This window comes from Phodopus roborovskii, unplaced genomic scaffold (assembly GCF_943737965.1).
Source record: "Phodopus roborovskii unplaced genomic scaffold, PHOROB, whole genome shotgun sequence".
NCBI classification, from domain to species: Eukaryota; Metazoa; Chordata; class Mammalia; order Rodentia; family Cricetidae; genus Phodopus; species Phodopus roborovskii.
Genome location: NW_026125426.1, coordinates 44,812 through 66,380, shown reverse-complemented (window position 1 = coordinate 66,380; position 21,569 = coordinate 44,812). Strand labels below are relative to the sequence as shown.

At 43.0% G+C, this 21,569-nt stretch overlaps 1 protein-coding gene across 1 annotated transcript in view; it reads left to right on the top strand.

Annotated features, from left to right (window-relative positions):
- Positions 1-15,900, top strand: part of LOC127215305 (kinase D-interacting substrate of 220 kDa-like) — a 77,261-nt gene extending 61,361 nt beyond the window's left edge. Inside the window, 6 exon segments of the mRNA XM_051175676.1 lie at positions 2,572-2,604; positions 5,046-5,078; positions 7,654-7,782; positions 9,453-9,551; positions 10,389-10,625; positions 12,963-15,900. Coding sequence (XP_051031633.1) covers positions 2,572-2,604; positions 5,046-5,078; positions 7,654-7,782; positions 9,453-9,551; positions 10,389-10,625; positions 12,963-14,222 — 1,791 coding nt within the window. The 3' untranslated portion in view covers positions 14,223-15,900.
- The last annotated feature ends 5,669 nt before the right edge of the window (positions 15,901-21,569 follow it).

The following is a 21,569-nucleotide window of genomic DNA, read 5'->3' as shown; positions in this document are numbered from 1 at the left end:
ATCCTGCATTCCCCTTTCTCAGTGACATGGGAGGGGCTTGAATTCTGTAGCCAGGAAAGGCTGTTTCCAGGAGTCATCACAGGTATTCAGTGGTGGGTTTCCCCTTAGCGCTGAGAGTTGTTTTTATCTAACTGTTCTTATACAGCCTGCACTTGGTATGATTCATATAGGACAGCTTTGAAAGTATCGCAAATCACCTTTGACGTTAGAGATGGGCATGAGCTGGATGGTATAGACAAACCTAGAAAATCTTACTTTAGTCAGTGTGCAGTTGATGTCCAGCTCATGTTTTATGTTCAGAATATGTTGTCAAGAAAAGATGGTCTCTAATCTAAAACTATTCTAAAATGTTGTGACTTGCAGGCTAAAACACTCAAGTATTTAACAACAATCTACCTGCTACATCTGTAGCCAGTTTAGATTGTCCCATGGGTTTTATGTACTGATGTTTCTTGGGCTCGGACCAGGTGGCAGAAACACATAGAGACAGCTGACCTGAACAAGGAGGAGCTAACAGGCCCCCAGACTGATAGCTGGGAATCCAGCATGGGACTGAGTCAGGCCCCCTGAATATGGGTCTCAGCCAGAAGGACTGAGCAGTCTAAGGTACCTCAGACAGTGGAGCCAGGATGTATCCCTGGTGCACAAAGGGACCTTGGGAACACATCCCCCATGGAGGGATACCTGCCTTAAGCTAGAGACAGGAGAGAAGCCCTAGTCCCTACTTCACAGGACCTGTCAGATCTACATGACCCCAACTGGATGGCATTCCCCTACATATGGAATTGGGGTGGGGGGGATGGGGAGGGGAGGGTGGTTAGAGTGCATGTGAGAGGGCAGAGAGGGTAAAAGGGAGGGAAGGAGGGAGGGAGGGAGGGAGGGAGAGGGAACTGGGATCGACATGTAAAATAATAAATTAGATTAAAAAATGCTTTTACTCCAAAAAAAAAAAAAAAAAAAAAAAAAAAAAAAAAAAAAAGAGGCATCATTTAGAGGCATTTCGAGGTTGTGAATATGATCGTGTATCTCTTAAGGACAGGAGTGTATCCTGGCAATCACACCATAGGCAGTTCTGTGAACAGGGAATTCACTCACACGAACTAAAGCAACTATGCCATCAGTAAGTAGATGGAGTATTATCATGGGACCGCCGTTAATATACAGTCTCAAGTTGGTTGAAAGTGCTGTGTGGTGCATGACCTTGTTTGGGAATCTGAACTTTTCTGGAAGATTTTACTTGGTGCCTTTACTATCTTTTACTGGGGTTCTCACCAAAGTGTCCATTGGCCTCAACACAGATTTGCACTGCGTGGCTCTGTGTAGGTATGAGTTGCTTTGAGGAAAGAGATTTACATAATTCACAAAACACCCTTACAAACCATATAGTCTAAACATACTAAAAAAGTAAGGAAAAATTGGGGTTGTCATAATCATAAATGCATAAAGAGTGTCATAAAAGTATTTATTTTTGACCATGACATATATAAATCAATTCTAAATAATTAAGATTACCCAAGTTTATGAACACAAAGACTGTGCATTGCATGGCACATTCGCAGTGAGAGAAGTGTAAATGCATTTGAGGTGCAGTTGGGTTCTAACTGACTGCTGCAGTCACCTCCTGCTGTCACGAGAAGCTCAAGTGTTGCAAGAGTCAGCTTAAAATGCTGTGGGAGTGTGGGCAGTTTGTCTCCAGGAAACACACACACACAAGCAACAGGATACCTTCTGTATAATACATGTAGAATGCAAAATCAGGCCTGACCCATTCTTCAGGGAATCAACTGTCTGTTCAGAAGCAAGGTACTAGCAAGAGTTTTAGGGAGCCAAAAGAGCCACCCAGATTTGTGACTTTTTACAGAGTCTGTACCCTGATTCCACATTGCTCAGGTGTCAATTCTAGTGGCATGGTGAACCTTCTGTTGCCCTTATGGAGGGCCTGTCTTGAGCCAGGTCTCTTGGGTGACAGTGTGTTAGTGAGCCACTACATTTCACTGGTGGCAGACTTATCCCTCCCACCCCCAGAAGGGTTACTATAGCATTTCTTTCTCCTCCCCCTCCTGCTCTCTCAGCATTGTGTATACTGGCTGATGCCGAGCGAGCTTTCATTGCCCTGTCATGCATTTATTGAGCATGCGAAGGCCCTATCTGGTGGAAGGAGACAAAAATGGAAGGCATCCTGCCCTCACAGCCTGCAGGTTCCCAGGCCAGCAAGGGATCACCAGTGTCTGTCTTTCTTGGCCTCTGGGAGATCATGTCTATACACTGTTGAAAAGACATAACAGATTTAGTATTGAGTTGAATTGCAAGAAATTTCATAATTGAACAAGCAACATTAAAATATTAAAATAGTTTTACAATTTCCAGTGTGCTCTTACTGTCATGTTTTGAGAATGAAGACAACTGTTGATTTAATAATGGCAGAGCTTTTGCTCAGCAGACTCCAGCTCATAGAGGAAGTGTGAAAAGCTGGTGCTCCCTGTAGGTACTTTGTCTCTGCCACTACTTTAGAACTTGCAGGTTGTGTTCACGGTAACTGTGTCCGAACCAAGCTGTCTCTTGTTTGCTCAGGACAAGAGCTGGATGAGAAAGCTGCAGATGCGGGTAAGGAATCGGGCATTCTTTAGACTGAGCGTGTCACAGGTGCCCACCGCCCTCATAGACTGAGTGTGTCACGGGTGCCCACCGCCCTCATAGACTGAGTGTGTCACGGGTGCCCACCGCCCTCATAGACTGAGTGTGTCATGGGTGCCCACCGCCCTCATAGACTGAGTGTGTCACGGGTGCCCACCGCCCTCATAGACTGAGTGTGTCACGGGTGCCCACCGCCCTCATAGACTGAGTGTGTCACGGGTGCCCACCGCCCTCATAGACTGAGTGTGTCACGGGTGCCCACCGCCCTCATAGACTGAGTGTGTCACGGGTGTCCACCGCCCTCATAGACTGAGCTTGTTACAGAGCTTGTTACAGATGCCCACCGCCCTCATAGACCGAGCGTGTCACAGATGCCCACCGCCCTCATAGACCGAGCCTGTCACAGATGCCCACCGCCCTCATAGACCGAGCCTGTCACAGATGCCCACCGCCCTCATAGACCGAGTGTGTCACAGATGCCCACCACCCTCATAGACTGAGTGTGTCACGGGTGCCCACCGCCCTCATAGACCGAGTGTGTCACGGGTGTCCACCGCCCTCATAGACTGAGTGTGTCATGGGTGCCCACCGCCCTCATAGACCGAGCATGTCACAGATGTCCACCGCCCTCATAGACCGAGTGTGTCACAGATGCCCACCGCCCTCATAGACCGAGCGTGTCACAGATGCCCACTGCCCTCATAGACCGAGCCTGTCACAGATGCCTACCGCCCTCATAGACCGAGCATGTCACAGGTGCCCACCGCCCTCATAGACTCTGTGCAGCAGTGACAATCACTTGAACTTGAATATTGTAAACCCTTTTAACAGTACTTAAGAAGTGGATTTTCATTTTCTTTTTGAATTATGGGAAAATGCTAGTTTCTCCCCCTATACTGAAATATAGGCTGAATTGAATTTTTACTTTTTGCATGGAAGTCTTTAAGTCATATTTCAGGTTTTTTTTTTTTTTTTTTTTTTTTCCTGTGAACTAAAGGTAAATGGACTGGAATATTTTGATAGATGATACTATAGTAATGTTGAAGTCTTAGATGTAGTTTTAAAGAAGGTTAAATAGATGTAGTTTTTAAAAAAGGTTAAAAAGTACAGGGGGCTGAAGGGATGACTTAGTGGTTGAGAACACTGCCTGCTCCCTTGGGGGACCCAGAGCTCCCCCCTGGCACCTGCTCACCTCCTGTGTATGACTCCAGTCTTGGGCTCCACCGCCCTCTTCTGGCTGCCATGGGCACTGCATGCATATGATAGCAACACACACACACACACACACACACACACACACACACCACAAAATTTAAAGTTAAAAAGCAGACAAACATGTTAGTACTTGTTTGTTTTTTTCTTTTTTATTTAAAGAGTGTCCTCAAACTTAAGTGTTAAGCCTACTCTTTGAAAGAGTTATTTCTCCAGCCTTGTGAAGAATAAGTTACATAGTGATCATAATAACATAGGAGGGAGATAGCTGAGTTGCTGTTCCCAGCTAATTAACAGTTTCTGCCTCTTGTTTGGGGCATCTTACAATAAACCATCATTTCACTGCACTTGTCTGAATCTGTGCATGTCCCTATGGAGATGTGTATGTGTAGTCACCTTCAACAGTCTGATGGTAGAGGGTAGAAGAGGGTGTCCCTCCACACACACCCTGACCATATTCAAAGACAGATATCTAAGGTGAGGCTAGCAGAGCCTCCTCCTGTTTAGTAGAACACCATGGCCAATGACAGATTGAAATTTGTTGGTTGTCTGTGGATGGTTTTAAGCATTTGAGAATATTGGCCATGGAATTTTCAGTACACAAGAGCAATTAACAACAGTGGTTTGTTTTGTTTTTGAAGTAGAGTTCTTACAGTATGGCAGTCAAAAGAGTGTGGGCTTTTTCTTTTTCTTTTTTTCTTTTTTACATTTCTGATTTGTTGGGCTGTAATTTTCAAGATATTTCTTTTGAACAGGCAACTGAGGCTTCTGTTAGAATCATCATAGTCAATGACATAACACTCATATTTAGTGGTGTAATTCTGAATAATAACTGTTCTTCAAGGTAGTCTTCAAGACTTATAAATGTTTTGACAATTTTAAGCTTATACATTGGAAGAATATTGGCTTTTCATGGAAAAAATGTGATCTACCTAGTTTCTTGTTGAATGTGTGATGCATGATTTATTCTTTTAGTGGAAAAAAGTTTCAAGAGTGCAATTTAAAAGTTTCTAAGTATCTACTAATGAAACAAAAACTGTTTTCTGTATGTTTCTTACTCAGTGCTGCTGATACCAAAGTTTGTTCAGAGTTGAGGAGAAGTAAGAGGTTTGGCAGGAGCTCTGTTTATGTGTATGATGTGTGTGCTTTGATTTATTTCACATTCATGACCCTCACTCTGTTTTATTCCTTCCTTAAAGCCGTGTGACTCTGGGTTTAACAAACAGAGACAGGTACAGAAACTCCTGGTGACATCTCACTTTCCTTAGCAGGCTGTTAGATGGTCATCAGCTACTTCATGCGGGGCTGTTTATAGATCTCTGCCCACTCTGTGTCTTGGGTTCATTTCTGTAGTTGCTTTCAGCCTCTGCATGGCAGCCATTGCTGACTAATCAGTTTTCAGCTTTTCTAATGAATTGACTGAAGATGTGATATTTCAGAGTGTACTGTTAATCTGCTGACACCAGAAAGCAAAACCACCACCTCAGGTAACTAGTGTTTCCATAGCTTTGCTTTGAACTAGAGAAATCCTGATTCAGATGCATTTTCAAGCTTCTGTCTAATAGCTTAAGCAAGCTAATGTGTGCTGCATTGAGTTTTCCAAGTAAGAAAGGTAAATAAATAAATTCCGATTTAGAAAACCAGACTACTGAATCAATCTGTTCTGAATTACACAGGTGGATTTCAAATGAGAATGCACCATAAATGATGAAGGACTATTTGGATTCTTTTTTTCCTCTCAAAAAATAATATACTGAGTTTCTATTAAATTAATACATTTTTATATTCCTTTTATATTTCCATTCACAATGTATTGTTTTGATTATAAGAGTCATCTGTTTTAAAAGTAATTTTATTATGCATTATTACTTTAAAAAAGATTTGGAAAGTGATTGCAAGTTTCTTTGCATACCCATATGGTTTTCAAATTAATAACTTATTATTTGATAAAGACCAGCTTTCAAATAGGAGCCAGATGTGACCCTAACTCTTCGTTTGAGGTGGCTTCTGCTGGGTGTCAATACTTTACAACTTTCTTTTTCTAACTAATGAATTATTTGGGGTAGATATTTGAAACTCTGCCATGTCCTGTTCAACTTGCTTGGTTTTTGCCCATTAATTGATGGCCAGTGATGGAGTTTATAAAATACAGCTACTGTAGTGATGGTGGTTGCCTGGTGGGGATTTTCTGTTTCTCTCTGCCACATTAATTAGTTGGAATTCCATAAGAAAAGTTGTCTCTTCCTCCTGATTCATTAACTTAAGTGTTAAGATTTAAGGATGAGAGTGGTGGCACCTTTAGTCCCAGCACTTGGGTGGCACAGGCCAGTGATCTCTATGAGTTCAAGATCAGCCTGCTATACATAGTTCCAGGACAGCCAGGGATACATAGAGAGATCTTGTCTCAAAACAAAAACAAAAACAAATTTAGTCTTATGAGTTTGAATTCATGGATTTTTTTCTGTGAACTATAATTTAACATTATATTTTGTTGATCAAATTCTACTTTTGTGATTTTTTTTTTAAACAAAAAAGAAAGCCAGTATAAATATATTGAGAGTAACTCTGGATCATGTAAGGTATAATACATTTTATAGTTAAATAAGAGCAAACTATGAATAAGTATGTTTGATGCAGTTTGTTCCAGGTCATCTGTTTCTAAACTTTGATGTACCTGTGTTGCTTTTATGAGCTAGGTAGAGTCCAAGACTCATGAAATCACCGCTCCTGCTGCCTGAATAATACAGTCCCATTTCTCTCTCTCTCTCTCTCTCTCTCTCTCTCTCTCTCTCTCTCTCTCTCTCTCTCTCTCTCTCTCTCTCTCACACACACACACACACACACACATACACATAGTGTATGTTCACCTGTTTCTGAGGTAGTACAACTATTATGTTTTCATATTACAAATAAGGCTTAACTGTGCCTAACAGGTATTTTTAAATTATAGGATAGTCTACTGTTCTTGACACTGATAAAAGTATCAAGTAAAATACTTGAAACATTTATGTACTAACCCCACCACCAGCTGACCCGGAACTTGCTATGTAAGTTAGGCTGACTTTGAACTATGAGAGGTCCCCCTGCCTCTGTTTCCTGAGTGCCGGGATTCAAGGTGGGTGCCACCACTCCCATCCAAACTTGAGGTGATAAATCTTGTTTCTCATATGAAGATTATGTTGAAGGGCAAACAGGGCAAATCAGAGTGCCACCATCTTTATTGCATTTTCTTTATTGTGGCTACAGCTTCCAGACCCCCTTCTAGAAATAGTTGGAGCAAAGAAGACAGTTCATTTATATAAAACCTAACCAGCTGCGTGCATTTCGACCCATGTCCACCAATCCCTAGATATTCATTTTGGATGCCTGACTACCAAGGCAGTACACAGTGTTTTTAAGGTTACTTAATTGTTTGATATAGGCACTTGAAATTATTCTTAGATGTGTACTTTGTATTCTATAAGTGTCTGTAATTTCTTCTTCTTAAATTCTCTCCCTCTTATTTGGAGCAGTTTCCTTATTTCTTAAAGTTAAGTGTAATCATTTGAGGACTTGATATAGACCTGGTCCACAGGATGGCCATCTTAGAAAGGTGGTTTAGGTCAGACTGCCCCTCCTGTAATAAACACTACTTATTACATGTCACAGTAGCTAAATCTATTTATTAAGGGCACTTCCTTAAATTCTATATGCATTGGCTGTGTTTTCTTTATTTCAGCAGTATAAGTTAACAAATTTTTCTGTCACATGACCTCATACACTCCATATTAACGCTACACTTATGTGTATTTTCTTTGACTTACCTAGGGATCAGCCACCGTAGGCACAACACTATTACTGAGTTCAATGACTGTGGATGTCATTTCTGAGAAGCTGAGGCAAATAGAAGGGCTGGACCAGACCATGCTGCCTCAGTATTGCACAACAATCAAAAAGGTGATGTATGCTTACATCTTACCTAGAGAAAGGACTGAGTGCAGAAGACAGACCAGACACTGGGCAGCACATTTTCATAGTGAGCCACTGCATGCCACACCACCAAGTAAAATGAGGAGCTCTCCTTCTTTCTATTTTCATAAGTAGATTAAAGAAAGAATAGCCGAATGGCAGCTCTACTTAAAACATGGTCTAATATAGATGAAAATAAAACGAGACAATGAAAAATACAACAGCTCATTCACTGGGGAGCAGAGAACATAATGAGGCTACTTGGTGTACCCACTGTCTTCAGCTACATACGGTACACATCTCTAATCTGAAATCTCTGGAACAGGAGGCTCTCTGAACACAGAAGTCAGTGTAAATCCGGTATCAGAGCCTCTGGGTGCTGGATGCTCAGTGAGTGAAGTCCGAGTGAATACCCCTCCCTAGGTGGAAAATTGCTGCACTCAGAAGCAGTGGTAGTCTCAAGTGTTCTGGGGAAGGATACTTGGCCTGTAGTACATGCTTGTGTGACTTCATAGTAATTAGAGTACAGTTCATTTCTTACAAAAGGTCATTTTTGTATCATGTAAGAGTTATGATTGTGTTATGTTTGAAGAACATCGTAGGGTTGGGCGAACATGAAGGTTTCTTTCTTACAAGTCTCATAACTCAAAAGTCACACGTACAGCTGAGCAGTTATGTCTGGAGGTGCAGGGAAGACATTGCCTATGTGAAGTTAGATGTGTCTAGTTACAGACTTTACTTCTAGCTAAGCTTTCATATCACAGTTATTGCAGTAGAACATTGATAGCAAGCCTCTGCTTCTTATGCCTTTAAAGAATCACATGCATTCATATGTACCATGTTACTAATCTTATCCCACATGTGGTCAGAAAGAGTATGGCACATGTCTGTTTTCTTACAGAGCTAATCCATGCCTACTCCTGTCCATCTGACTCAGTACTTCCTTCCCACACACAAACCCTGCTCCTCCAGGCACATGGATAGTGTCAGGGAAGTCTGCTTTCGGTCTGCCATGGACAGGATTTGTATGCTCATTCCTTGGAATTAACCTCGACATGAAACATCGTACCACTCCCCAATGTAAATAATACCTCATTTTACCAGTTAGTAGTCAGTTTTGGGTTTTTTTCCCCCCATAAAATCAGAAGTCCACCCTCGAATTATGCTACTGTTTCTCATTTAAGTGCAGCTAGAATTACAGGGCCCCCAAAACTGAAAACCTGTTTTATCATAAGTTTAGTAGACTGGGAAGTTAGTATCTTTATCCACTGTAAGTGGTGAATTGGCTTGTTACACACACTTCATTTAGATCTGGTTGGCAATGAACATACTCACAAGGTAAAAGAATATTCTCTTCCCAGTCTCCACCCCGTGTTCATGCTAGTATTTTCTCAGATTCAAAAAGCAAAGTTAATGGTTTTGATGCTGCCCAGGACAGAGCCAGTGGAAATATTTGAGAGACTGGTTGGTCCCGAATTGTGGTTTGTTTCACTGAAATGCTTGACACTTAGGAAAATGTCAAGTGATTTGTGTGGCTGAGATGTGGCTCATTGTGTTGCATGGAGAGTGATGGCTGCTCTGAGCACAGCCTCTCTGAAGCAGACTTGAAAGCACCAGTAATTCAGAATGCTTTTGATTTTGTTTTTGTTTCCACTCAGGCAAACATAAATGGCCGGGTATTGGCTCAGTGCAATGTTGATGAGCTGAAGAAAGAGATGAATATGAACTTTGGAGACTGGCATCTTTTTAGAAGTATGGTAAGGTTTTACACCATTATCACAGGCAGGGCAGTATTTTATTATACTGTGCAAACCCAGAACTAAGAAATACTGACCCAAAATGGATAATTCTCCATATTAATTTTAAAAGCATTTGCATTTTGTGTGTGTAACTTTTTTTTTAGTTTTATACTTGTATTCACCCCAGTGCTATGGGGAACAGTCACAGCAGCATGTGGGATCTTGTCCTTTCTGAAGAAGAAGCGATTCACCAGTTTTCCATGCAACAAAAATGCTCTCCTTAACCAATTCCAAGCCCTGGGCCCTCCAGGCCTCAACCTTCACTCTGTGTCCTTGTCTATTGCTCTGTGTCAGCAGCAGTACGTGTGAGCCACTTTAGAAAGAACCCCATGGTCAACATAAGATCACCCCCGCTACTCCTCAGGTCCCTGGTTGTCCTTCATCTACTTCCAGCTGAGGTCTGATCACCCTGTCCTGTCTTCAAGAATCTTGTAAAATTGGCTTATCGAGAATCCCTTGAAAGCTAACCCTCCCCACCTCACACTGTGGCTCTGCGTGTGCTTGCTGTCTTTGGAGTGGGGCTGTTTCTATACAGAGGTCGGCGGCCTCAGTTGCTGCTGCTTTCTGCTCTGGCTCTGGTTTCCTTTGACAGACTCCAGTTGAATTTTGTTTTTTCTTAAGTTTTAAAGTTTGTAAGCTAAATGCTGATGTTTCTCTTAACATTATTAATAGGATCAAGGTAAGGTTTGGAATACATTCCCTGGACCATCATAGTGGGCAGTGTGCGTCGCTGACCCTGCTGTGATAACTCTAATGTGCTCTGACAAAGCAGTTGAATATCCATCTCTTGTTAAGGTCTTAGAAATGAGAAGTGTGGAGAACCAGGTGGTCCCTGAAGATCCACGTTTTCTCAATGAAAACTCCAGCGCCTCAGTCCCTCATGGAGAAGCTGCTCGCCGCACCTCCCATAATGAACTGCCTCACACAGAGCTTTCCAGCCAGACCCCCTACACCCTGAACTTCAGCTTTGAAGAACTGAACACACTCGGCCTGGACGAGGGAGCCCCGAGGCACAGTAATCTGAGTTGGCAGGTATTTGTGTCATTATTCATCTGATTTGGGGAATAAATGCAAATTAGCTGGTACATTAAAATGCTCATGCAGAGAGTACTGATGGAGAACTCTTGGCAGAGGAAGGGAGGACTATGCAAAGACTTGGGGAAAGTGCAGGGGAAGGTTAGGTTGTTCAGGAATTGACACAGAAGACAATGGCAGGAGACTAAGAACTGCTGGGCGGGCAGGAGTGGTGGCCCACACCTTTAATCCAAGCACTCAGAGACAGAGGCAGGAGGATCTCTATGTGTTTGAGGCCAGCCTGATCTACACAGAGTGAGAATGGGTGGTATGATTGTGGTTGCACATTTACCTTTCTTTTGCTGTTTTCCTGTGAGATTCAGTGACCATCAACCAAAGTACATATGTGTGGAAAACTAGCACCCTGCTACCCACTGAGAATTCAGTCTGGTTTCCCTTTGCACACAGGAACACACACTACACACCACACTTGCTATTTCTCTCTTGGTGCTCAGGCTGGGTCAGCCTGGGCCCAAGTGACTCTCCTGCCTCAGATCTTGAGTGCTGAGACGCCCGGCCTGCACCGCTGTGTGGGGGACCACACACACGTTCTCTGTGAGGATGTCTTAGACAGGTGCAGGCATCAGCAGCAGAAGTGCAAGTGAGCAGTGTGTGAAGGGTTAGGGGGTAGGGGGCCCTAGGAGGGAAGCAGCTAAGGAGAGCCAGAGCAGCCACAAGAGACCAGCCAGAGCAGGAAGCTGTGTCAGGGCAGTTCAGGTAAGCAGGTGCTCCGGGAGGGCTTTTGTTGGCAGTGACAATATTTTCAATTTTTCTCCATACAGTCTACATTAAGTGAAGAAGCTATTTTATTATAGATTACTGTCTGATACAAGAATTATTTTGCAAGCTCACACTTGGTCCGTTGATCTCTCTGTTCTGTCAGAAGCATTTCCTTCCCCCTTCCAGCTTCCCTTGCCCAGCTATTCACACACTTCCGCCTGTCTTCCCATTAGCACAGCACTGCTCCCATGGCCGTTTATTCTTAGGTTTTGTTCTCTTAGAAATATCCAGGACTCTGGGCTGGTGAGATGACTCCTAATGACCTGAGTTTACCTCTGAGAACCCACATGGTAGAAGTAAAAACCACTTCTTCATGGTAGAAGTCCTCTCAACTCAACACACATCCCCAGACCCACACATGCACGCCCCCCCCCACACACTAATAAATATTATCAGGACCTAAAATTTTTTTGCAGATATAAGCTTACTAAACATAATTAAATAGAAATAAAAAAGTTACATAAACATTTTTAGAAAAAAAATACTTTTTTTTTTTTTAAAACAAAAAATGCCCACTGAGAGTGGGAATGTTTTGCACATATCTTTAGTGCTGCTGCCTCCCGTCTCCTGTGACAGCACACACATGTAACCCTGGCACTCCACTGGGCACTCCTGTGTGAATGAAGGAAAAAGACATAGTATCATCATGTCCTGCAGAATGCACTTCAGGGCCCATGGGTTCCCTGCACAGGGGCGCATGCACACAGGCTGCACTTGCAAACAGTTGCACTAGTGGGTGGAGTGGCATCCTGAGGGACCGAATCCTTCTGAAGGAAAGATGGCATTGCCCCTACACCTTTGTTCTAGACTTTGCTGTGATCCATTCTTAACTTCACTGGTGCTGTCTCCTGCATTCCCTGCTTCTTTTCCCTAATCTGTACTTTTTGTTGCTCATTTATTAGCTTTCTTCAGATCTAAAGCAGCTGGAGCCTTGAAACTCAGTATTAAAAACTGAATTTAAAATTTGTCTCTCATTCTGCCTTTCCTGCCCAGCTGACCCACAGATTCCGCTGCCGCTCACCCCAGAACTCTGTTATCACATTTTCTTCCATTTTAAGGACATTTCCTTCCTCTGAATTAGATGTGACAGGAGCTTCCTATCATCTGTCTGAAATGCGTTCTTTTCAGACCTTGAAGACCTGAGTGTTGTGTTGTGAGATCTGTCTTTGTTTCCCTCTTAATCTCTTCTAAGAGGAATTCATTCTCAATGGAGGTATTTTACCTTAAATAAAATAAAAACTTGAAATTACTAAAAACAGTTGCTCAGATGACTTGTATAACCTGGAATTGTTCTTTTGGATATAAACAGTAAATTAATGTTGCTAAAATTTATAAGCTAGTCACAGAATGGTTCATACACTAACAGCTTTTATTAAACAGGTTGAATTTTTTAAGACCCTGGTATTTTGATAACTTTTAAATTATTAGTGTACATTTGTATTTCCTAAGCTGATGTTTATTATGTCTTATCCCCTTCTTATTTGAATTCTTAAATTTTTTTTTCTGTCTTCACAGTCACAAACTCGCAGAACCCCAAGTCTCTCGAGTCTCAATTCCCAGGACTCCAGTATTGAAATCTCAAAGCTTACTGATAAGGTGCAGGCCGAATATAGAGATGCCTATAGAGAATACATCGCTCAGATGTCCCAGTTAGAAGGGGGCTCAGGGTCAGCAACAATAAGTGGCAGGTCTTCTCCACACAGCACATACTACATAGGTCAGAGTTCTTCAGGGGGTTCCATTCATTCTAATCTAGAACAAGAGAGGGGGAAAGAGAGTGAGCTAAAGCAGGAGGATGGGCGCAAGTCATTCTTGATGAAGAGGGGGGATGTCCTAGACTACTCCTCATCAGGGGTATCCACTAATGATGCCTCACCCCTGGACCCTATTACTGAAGAAGATGAAAAATCTGACCAGTCAGGTAGTAAGTTGCTCCCAGGCAAGAAATCCTCAGAACGGCCCAGTCTCTTCCAGACAGACTTGAAGCTTAAGGGAGGTGGTCTGCGCTACCAGAAGCTGCCCAGCGATGAAGATGAGTCCGGCACAGAAGAGTCAGATAATACCCCGCTGCTCAAAGACGATAGGGATAAAAACGCTGAAGGCAAAGCAGAGCGAGTGTCCAAGACCCCAGAGCACAGCGCTGAGCCAATCAGAACATTCATTAAAGCAAAAGAATATTTGTCAGATGCCCTCCTTGACAAAAAAGATTCCTCAGATTCGGGAGTAAGATCCAACGAGAGTTCTCCCAACCACTCTCTTCACAATGAGGCAGCAGACGACTCCCGACTGGAAAAGGCAAATCTCATAGAGCTTGAAGACGATGGCCACAGTGGGAAGCGTGGGATGCCACACAGTCTGAGTGGCCTGCAAGATCCAATTATAGCTCGGATGTCCATTTGCTCGGAAGACAAGAAAAGTCCTTCCGAGTGTAGCCTGATTGCTAGCAGCCCTGAAGAAAGCTGGCCTGCCTGCCAAAAGGCCTACAATCTGAACCGAACACCCAGCACCGTGACTCTCAACAACAACACCGCACCAGCTAACAGAGCCAACCAAAATTTTGACGAGATGGAGGGAATCAGGGAAACTTCTCAGGTCATTTTGAGGCCTGGGCCCAGTCCCAATCCAACGGCTGTTCAGAATGAAAATCTGAAGGGCATGACACACAAGCGAAGCCAGCGGTCCAGTTACACAAGGCTCTCGAAAGATGCGTCTGAGCTGCACGCAGCCTCTGCGGACAGCACAGGCTTTGGAGAAGAGAGAGAGAGCATTCTCTAAGGAAAAGAGACATGAAGTAGCCTTGTCCTCCCTAGGGATGGAACTGTCATGACTCTGAATTGATCTATCACCATTATTCATCATGTTTATGCATCACAGATAACTGACAGGTGGTCAGGCATGTGATGAAGCACATACCCTCTGCATAGCAGAGGGAAGTCATCTCCATTGTCTCCTGCATCATGGGCATTATAGTCTCATCACCATCATTATGCCCTTCCCTGGCACACAGCTGCACTGACCAATGAGAAACAGGCTGAATATAAAATAGGTCAGAAGTGCACCTAAAGCCGAAAGGAAGCAAACCTAGAGATCTCCTTTATACAAAATTCATGGAACGTTTGAGGGAAGATGTAGTGTTATATGAAGCAGAACCAATTTTGCTGTTAGAGTTTAATCTTGATACAGATTTATTAGGTTTTAGAGTAGAGACCAGAGACTAAAAGTGAATGCTTTAGCAAATGGATAGCCAATGTTCTGCATGAGACCCATGGCTTTTTAAAGAGGTCTTAGAATTTCAGGAGAAAATATATACTGAAGAGGGTGATAAAATCAATAAGAAAGTGAGTCAGTGAAACCCTGAGCATGTGCCTGGGCCATGGTGAGTCATTAGCAGATGAGGTGGGGAGAGCAGTATATCCCTGGGATGCTCTCTCCAGACCCAGCCCAGGCTTCCCACACCTGTGCCCTCAAAAATCATTTCGGGCTGTTCTGCAACTCCTAAATTATGCATCTAACCTAGCTTAGCTCATAATGATTAAATACAAGACCTCACAAATGCTAGGTAAAGATTCACTGAGCTACTTCCCCAGCCCTAAATATGAGTCCTTTCCTTGGAGATTGATGAAGATATGAGTGTAAGAGGCACCAATAAACTCTTACTGAACGCATGTATCAGGAAATTGTTACATTTGAAGAGTTAGTGACAATGACACTGGACAAGTGACAAGCATATATTTAATTTGGTAAAATTGAATCATCGCCACCTTCTGTACTGCAACAGTTTGTTTTACATGTCTGTGCCTAAATCAGCATTTTAATTCCAGGAGAAATTACAAAAAGTGCTATGTGGCATACAACAAAGTGAGAAGAAGGTAGAGCCAGTATGACCATGATGCCACACTTCCCATTATTCTTAGTGAGTCTAGAGTGAGCACATACATTTAAGTATCACGTAGGCTAGAGGTGTGTCTGTCATCATCACGCATCGAAACTGTGTGTCATTGATCAGAGCTTGTTCATGTAGTCAGTTCTAGCAGTATGTCCTGAGCCACGGTAGGCTTGTAGATGGTGAGGTAGCAGGCTTTGTGTTTGTGGAGGTGTCTATCACTGACTGGACCTGTGTTGTTTACTTGGCACTGTGCTAGAAACTGCCCTATGTCTCAGTGCCCAGCTGTTTGAGTGTAATTGAGCATTTTCATGAAGTGCATATGTTGCATGATTTTTAACAGGTATTTTAAACATTAAAAATAGCACGACATTACTGACGCGATGCATTTTACTACTTGTAGTGTTTGTTAGTTTGCAATATCATGTAATTGGTACTTCAGAAGCTGTTTGGCTTCTTTCCAGGTGAGTGGCTCTATCTCCCAGTCTCGGGAGCCCTTTATTCACACTGTCTGTGAAGTCATTACTGGAGTGCCACGTGCACACATAGACAATAAAGAGTTGCATGCCATTCTGACTCACTGAGTTTTATTCACTATAGCAGTGACAATCACCTTCTGATTAAAAATTAAAACGTGGTCTGCGTGTCTGTTTTGTCCCATGGCTAGAGTTTGTAGACTTACAAGTCCTGAAGTTGGCAGTGTTTCTGGCAGCCCTTACTGTCTTTCTCAGAGAGGCAGGCTCTGAAGCCATGGTGCTGACTAGCGCTGTCTTGAAGCATGGGTATCTCAGAGCGCATGGCACCATAGCACTGGGTGGTCTGTCTCTGTAGCTAGAGGCAGATGATCCAGATCCCTGAGGAACATCAGTTTATTCCATGGACATTCTGGACAAACTTCCTTTCTTTTACCGGTACATCCAGATGGGGGTCCCAAGTCACCATTACCCCTCGGAGTCTGCATGTCAGTGTGTGTCTGTGTCTATTTATAACGTATAGCTCAGTCTGATTCACACACAGGCAAAACTGCACTAAGCTGAAAGAGAGACTAGAAAAGGGAGCCTCAAACCCTGCTCATCTCCTAGATTCTGTCACTCCTTCTTACTTAGCTCCATCTTCAGCCATCGTGGGTGTGCTAATGTAGCATCCTAACACTCACCGTGGTCTTCTGGAAGGTGACTTCTGAGAGTGTCTGTAACCCTGGCTGTCCTGGAACCTGCTCTGTAGACCAGGCTGGACTTGAATTCAGAGATCCGCCTGCCTCTGCCTCCTGAGTGCTGGGACTAAAGGTGTGCACCACCATTGCCTGGCACCACTGGCATTTTTCAATTGAGTCAGCTTTCCTAGAGATTAAGGATCAGGAATCCTACACTATGAGCTTTAAGCTTTGCTGAACATGGTGGGTCATGCCTATAATTCCAGAATTTAGGAGACAGAAGCAAGAGAGTTAGGGGTTCAAGGCCAGCCTCAGCTACATAGAGATTTCTGAGACCAACTTGAGCTATGTGCTACCCTATCTCAGAAGACTAACAATGCAACCAGAAGCAGTATTTTCAATAATAAGAGAACTTACTTTCATGTGTTACTTTATATAGTTTTAAATATAGTCAGAATAATTTTAATTGCCTAACAAAGTAATTTTAGAGTTGTATTTGCTTAATTCCTCATCCAGAGAAGTCAAGCTCATCTGCATGTTCCAGTGCTACAGTAACACAATATATGATTAACCTTTTTCTTACTAATAATTAGAAACTTTTGAGTGGAATTACATTTTTTTTTCTTTTGGCTTGGCTAAAGTACTAAATTTAAAGGGCTTTATGACCACATAATTTTTGGTTATACCAGGAATTCTCAGCCTCTTTAGAAATATCATTGAATTAAAAACAAACAAACAAAAAAACATGAATTCCTGGCTAACTCCTTAATAGATCACTGTACTTACCAGGAAAAGAGACCAGAGGGTCCTCTTTAATTAATGGGTGAGTGACCTTGAAGGGTTAGGTGGAAAGGAAGGTCCAATAAAATTAATATTTTTGGCAAATGTGTGCTAACAGCCCCAGCTTGCTTTATTCCCCCACCTTTTTTCCTGGGCTCAGCAGACAGGGCAGATGATGAACGGGAACACCCGCCTGGGGCAGGTGAGCCACCCAAAGTGTCCTTCTACTCAAGCTGAAGCATAGGCTGGAGTTACACAAGTGAGTTGAAAAGTAGAAACTTGTGGTAGCAATGAGCCGGCTGCAGACAGTGTTTAATTGGCTCATCCCTTGGCAAAGGTTGAGAATCCCTGGTTGAGGCTAATTAAGTAGAAAGAGGCTTAAAAGTCTTACGTAATATTAAACCCTTTCCTGCCTAGGAAGAAAATGCCGCCCCTGTGCTAGATAGACAGCGGTTCAGAAGATCCAGTGTAAACTGAGGTATGTAACAAACTAGTTTTCAAAGTAAGATGCATCGGGAACAGTTGCCAGGAGTTAGCCACTGTCACTCAAAAGGTTGAGGCTTTTTTTTTTTTTTTTTTTTTTTTTTTTAATGATTAGCAAACTTCCCTTGCTGTGAGACTGTCTCCTAAGACTGTCAAGTTACATGAAGTCTCACTAACATGACTGCCTCAATATGAGATGAACAAGGGCAGTAGACATGTCAGAGTAGATTTGGGGGTGGGGTAGGGGGTGGGGGAGACCACAGGGCCCCAACCCTACACAAAGAACCACAGGTAACTCAGGAGTGCTGAGTGGGAGGAGCAGACATAACCAGAGAAGAGTGCCCTAATTGTCCATCCAGTACCAAAAGGACAGCCCTGAAAACATAAATACAAGTAACATATAGACTAAGCAGGTTATATTTATGTGTTAAGAATACACAAATATATATACATATATATTTGTGTGTATATATATACATATATGTGTGTGTATATGTATATATATCAATAATTAATGAAAAGTAGGGACCATGAATTTGAAAGAGAGCAAGAGGGGGTATATGGGAGATTTTGGAGGGAGGAAAGGGAAGGAGGAAATGATATTGTGGTTGCAATAAATTTTTTAAAAAGCAGCAAACCATAGCCCTGGCCTGAAGGTCCTCTGGCTGTTGGCCCAGACAGGTGAAAGGTCTCCCAGGGGAATTTGGGAAATCTAAGCTGAAACCCTTTCTGAGAGGCACCTCAACGGCTGAAGGATGGATGTGCACTGTTCAGGTCTCCCAGGAGAGTGAAGCATTTGGGGAATTAATGAATTTATAATAGAGACGTTGATCAAGAAGGAAGGGCATCTATTGATGTTTCTTGACTCTGGGTAGGATTCCAGGGGTTCCCAAGTGCTGTTTGGGAACACTGTCACCAGCCCCAGCAAGGGCCAACATTATGGCATCTACTGGTGCATATTGCTTTTATACCTCCCTAAAATTAAAGCATCACTAATGAAGGGGCATCTGTGTCCCAGAAACACCAGTGGAATCTGAACTGAAGACCAGAATAAATTAGTGAAAAACAAAGCACACAACACACACACACAGCACACACACACACACACACAGTACACACAGAACACGCCCACCCATACAGAGCACACCACACACACACACACACACACACACACAGTACACACAGAACACGCCCACCCACACAGCACACCACACACAGTACACACAGAACACGCCCACCCACACAGCACCCCTCTCCCACACCATTATGAAACATTTAACACAGACAATGTTACTGTTTCAAACCACAAAATAGCCTGAATCAGCTGGTAGGTGTGGCCTGTGGTCATTTACTAACTGAGATCATGCCCCTAACTTACTCTGTAGCTAGAAATCCTTTGTAGTATTATTTATTCTTAGGGTGTGTATTAGGAGTTATTTATTGCAGTCTAGCAAAGCATGGACTGGCATATCAAAATGAATTAATTACTAAACTATCAGATGTGATTGAGTGAAATCGTCCTCTCACGACAGAAAGTGTATCCTTATTCAAATTAAGAAGTTGTCTGAGGTCACTAAGGTCTTGATTATTCATGATCATTTTCTAATTTTATCATATTTACACATATTTACCTCCTTCTCTTTCAAGGCAACAAGGGCTTAGAACCTTAGTATTCTGCCCACAGACCAAGCAGTGTTTCTTTCTCATTCTCCTGGCAGCTCGGTTAATTCCCCAGCTGGCTTCCTCACCACGTATCGGGGTGAAGAAGACACGGCCACCACTCTAGTCCTGCCATGCAAACAGCCAGAGAAGAAATGTGTCACCCACCTTAATCAGATCTCTCTGTTCTCTGTAAACTGTAGGGTTTATGTTAGTTTTTTAATGAAGTACTACTTTTATGAAATGTTAGGTAAAAGCACAATGTATAGGGGGAAAATGTGTAAATAACCTAGTCTCTCCTCTCATGTCCTGTAGCACGTTCTTGGTTAGGTGACTAATAAAACGTTAGATATTTTCAAAATTGTCAGAGTTCTGACACTTGTAAGTTGTGTTTCTTAGAACTTTTAGAAGGCATGCTGTTTTTACTTAATGCAAATTAAACTATTTTGAAAGAGATTTTCTTTTCAGATTCTGTGTTTTCTCCATGTTCTTTTCAGTCTCTCTCTCACTTGGTCTATGTTTTCTTGGATGTCACATTATACTCTTCCTATCTTACCACAAGACATCATTAGCACAGTAGCAGAAGAGAACACTTCAGCACAGCCTTTTAGATGGACCTGAATTTGGATCACCCAGGGCAGTGGACAGGAATCTCTGTGAGTGAATCAGGCAGCTCTAAACTAGGTTAGTGCAATGGCCAGAGTCTGCATAAGTGCTACAGAGTGTGTTAAGAGTGCCCTGCTGCCCTGCGCCCTCACATGTCCCATCACCTCCTGTCTGGCCTCTGTAAGCTTCTCTGTTTATGATTCCAATGATCTGTCAAGATGTAATATTATTCTTAGTTAAAAACTGCCAGCATGGATACCCACGGCCTATCATGGCAAACCACATCCTTTGAAAGTGCTTGGTGTAGTATAGATGCCCATCTCACATGAATGTAATTCTGGAGTCAGATGGAACTGGTAATTCTGTACTTCACATTAGAATCTTGAAAGCTATATTCAAGTGTAACTTAGCTGTGGTGAACCCCCACTTCAAGTTTATCACTACAATGGCACTGTTTAACATCAGGACCAGCACAGTGCCCAGCCTACCTTAGCCAGGTCAGAACTTCAACCTTCCTTTCACTGGGCTATTTTCAGTGCCCGCCCCTCATCCATCTGTCAGTCCCCCCTCCCAGACCATTCTGATTGCTTGACCTTTAAGGAGCATGCTGTATTAGGAGACCATATTGAATATCTTTATATGAATGGACAATTATGTGTTGTTTGTTGATGCAGGCAAATTATTATCCCCTCCCCCCTCCTCCCTCCCCCCCAGACAGTATTTCTCTGTATCACTCTGGAGTCTGTCCTAGAACTTGCCCTGTAGACCAGGCTGGCCTCGAACTCACAGAGATCCACCTGCCTCTGCCTCCCAAGCGCTGTGATTAAAGGTGTGAACCACCACTGTCCATTCCCCAGTATTGAAGCTCCGGTTTTGTTTTGTTTTTTTAAGCTCTTTCAGAGTTTTGTTTTGGTCATATCCACACTCCCATTTTTCTTATATCTACTTCCCACTTCCCTGTCAACTCTGTGTTTTGTCCTCCCCCCCCTTCTTTTAAACTTTAAAGACCAGTTTGTGCTGCTCCAAATAACCTTGGATATGTGGTCTTCTGTGGGAATATGCTTGCCTCCCAGGGGCGAAACTCTCAGAGAAAACTGGCCCTTTGTTCCCCAGCAGCTAACAGTTGCCAGTTGCACCACAGCTAGCTGTGGGATTGTGTGCCCAGACCCCTGCTGCACAATGGGATTTGGTCCACCTTGGGCTCCCGTGGGTTTTTAGTGGACTACCACCAAAACCACTGTGAATTCATGTGTGCAACTGCCCTGCCGTGTCTATCTATAGTCATCCATCAGCTCTGACTCTTTCAGTCTTTCCACACCCTCTTCTACAATGACCCCTGAGCTTTGGAAAGGAGATGCAGGGTGTGTGTGTGTGTGTGTGTGTGTGTGTGTGTGTGTGTGTATTTGTGTGTGCATGTGTGTGCACGCGCACACATATGTTCTCTTTAAGGTTGAGCATTCTGCAGTCTCTCATTCTTTGCACTGTGGTCAGTTGTGGGTCTCTGTACTCATCACCATCTACTGCAAATGACAGATTCCCAGATAAGGTAAGGGTTGAG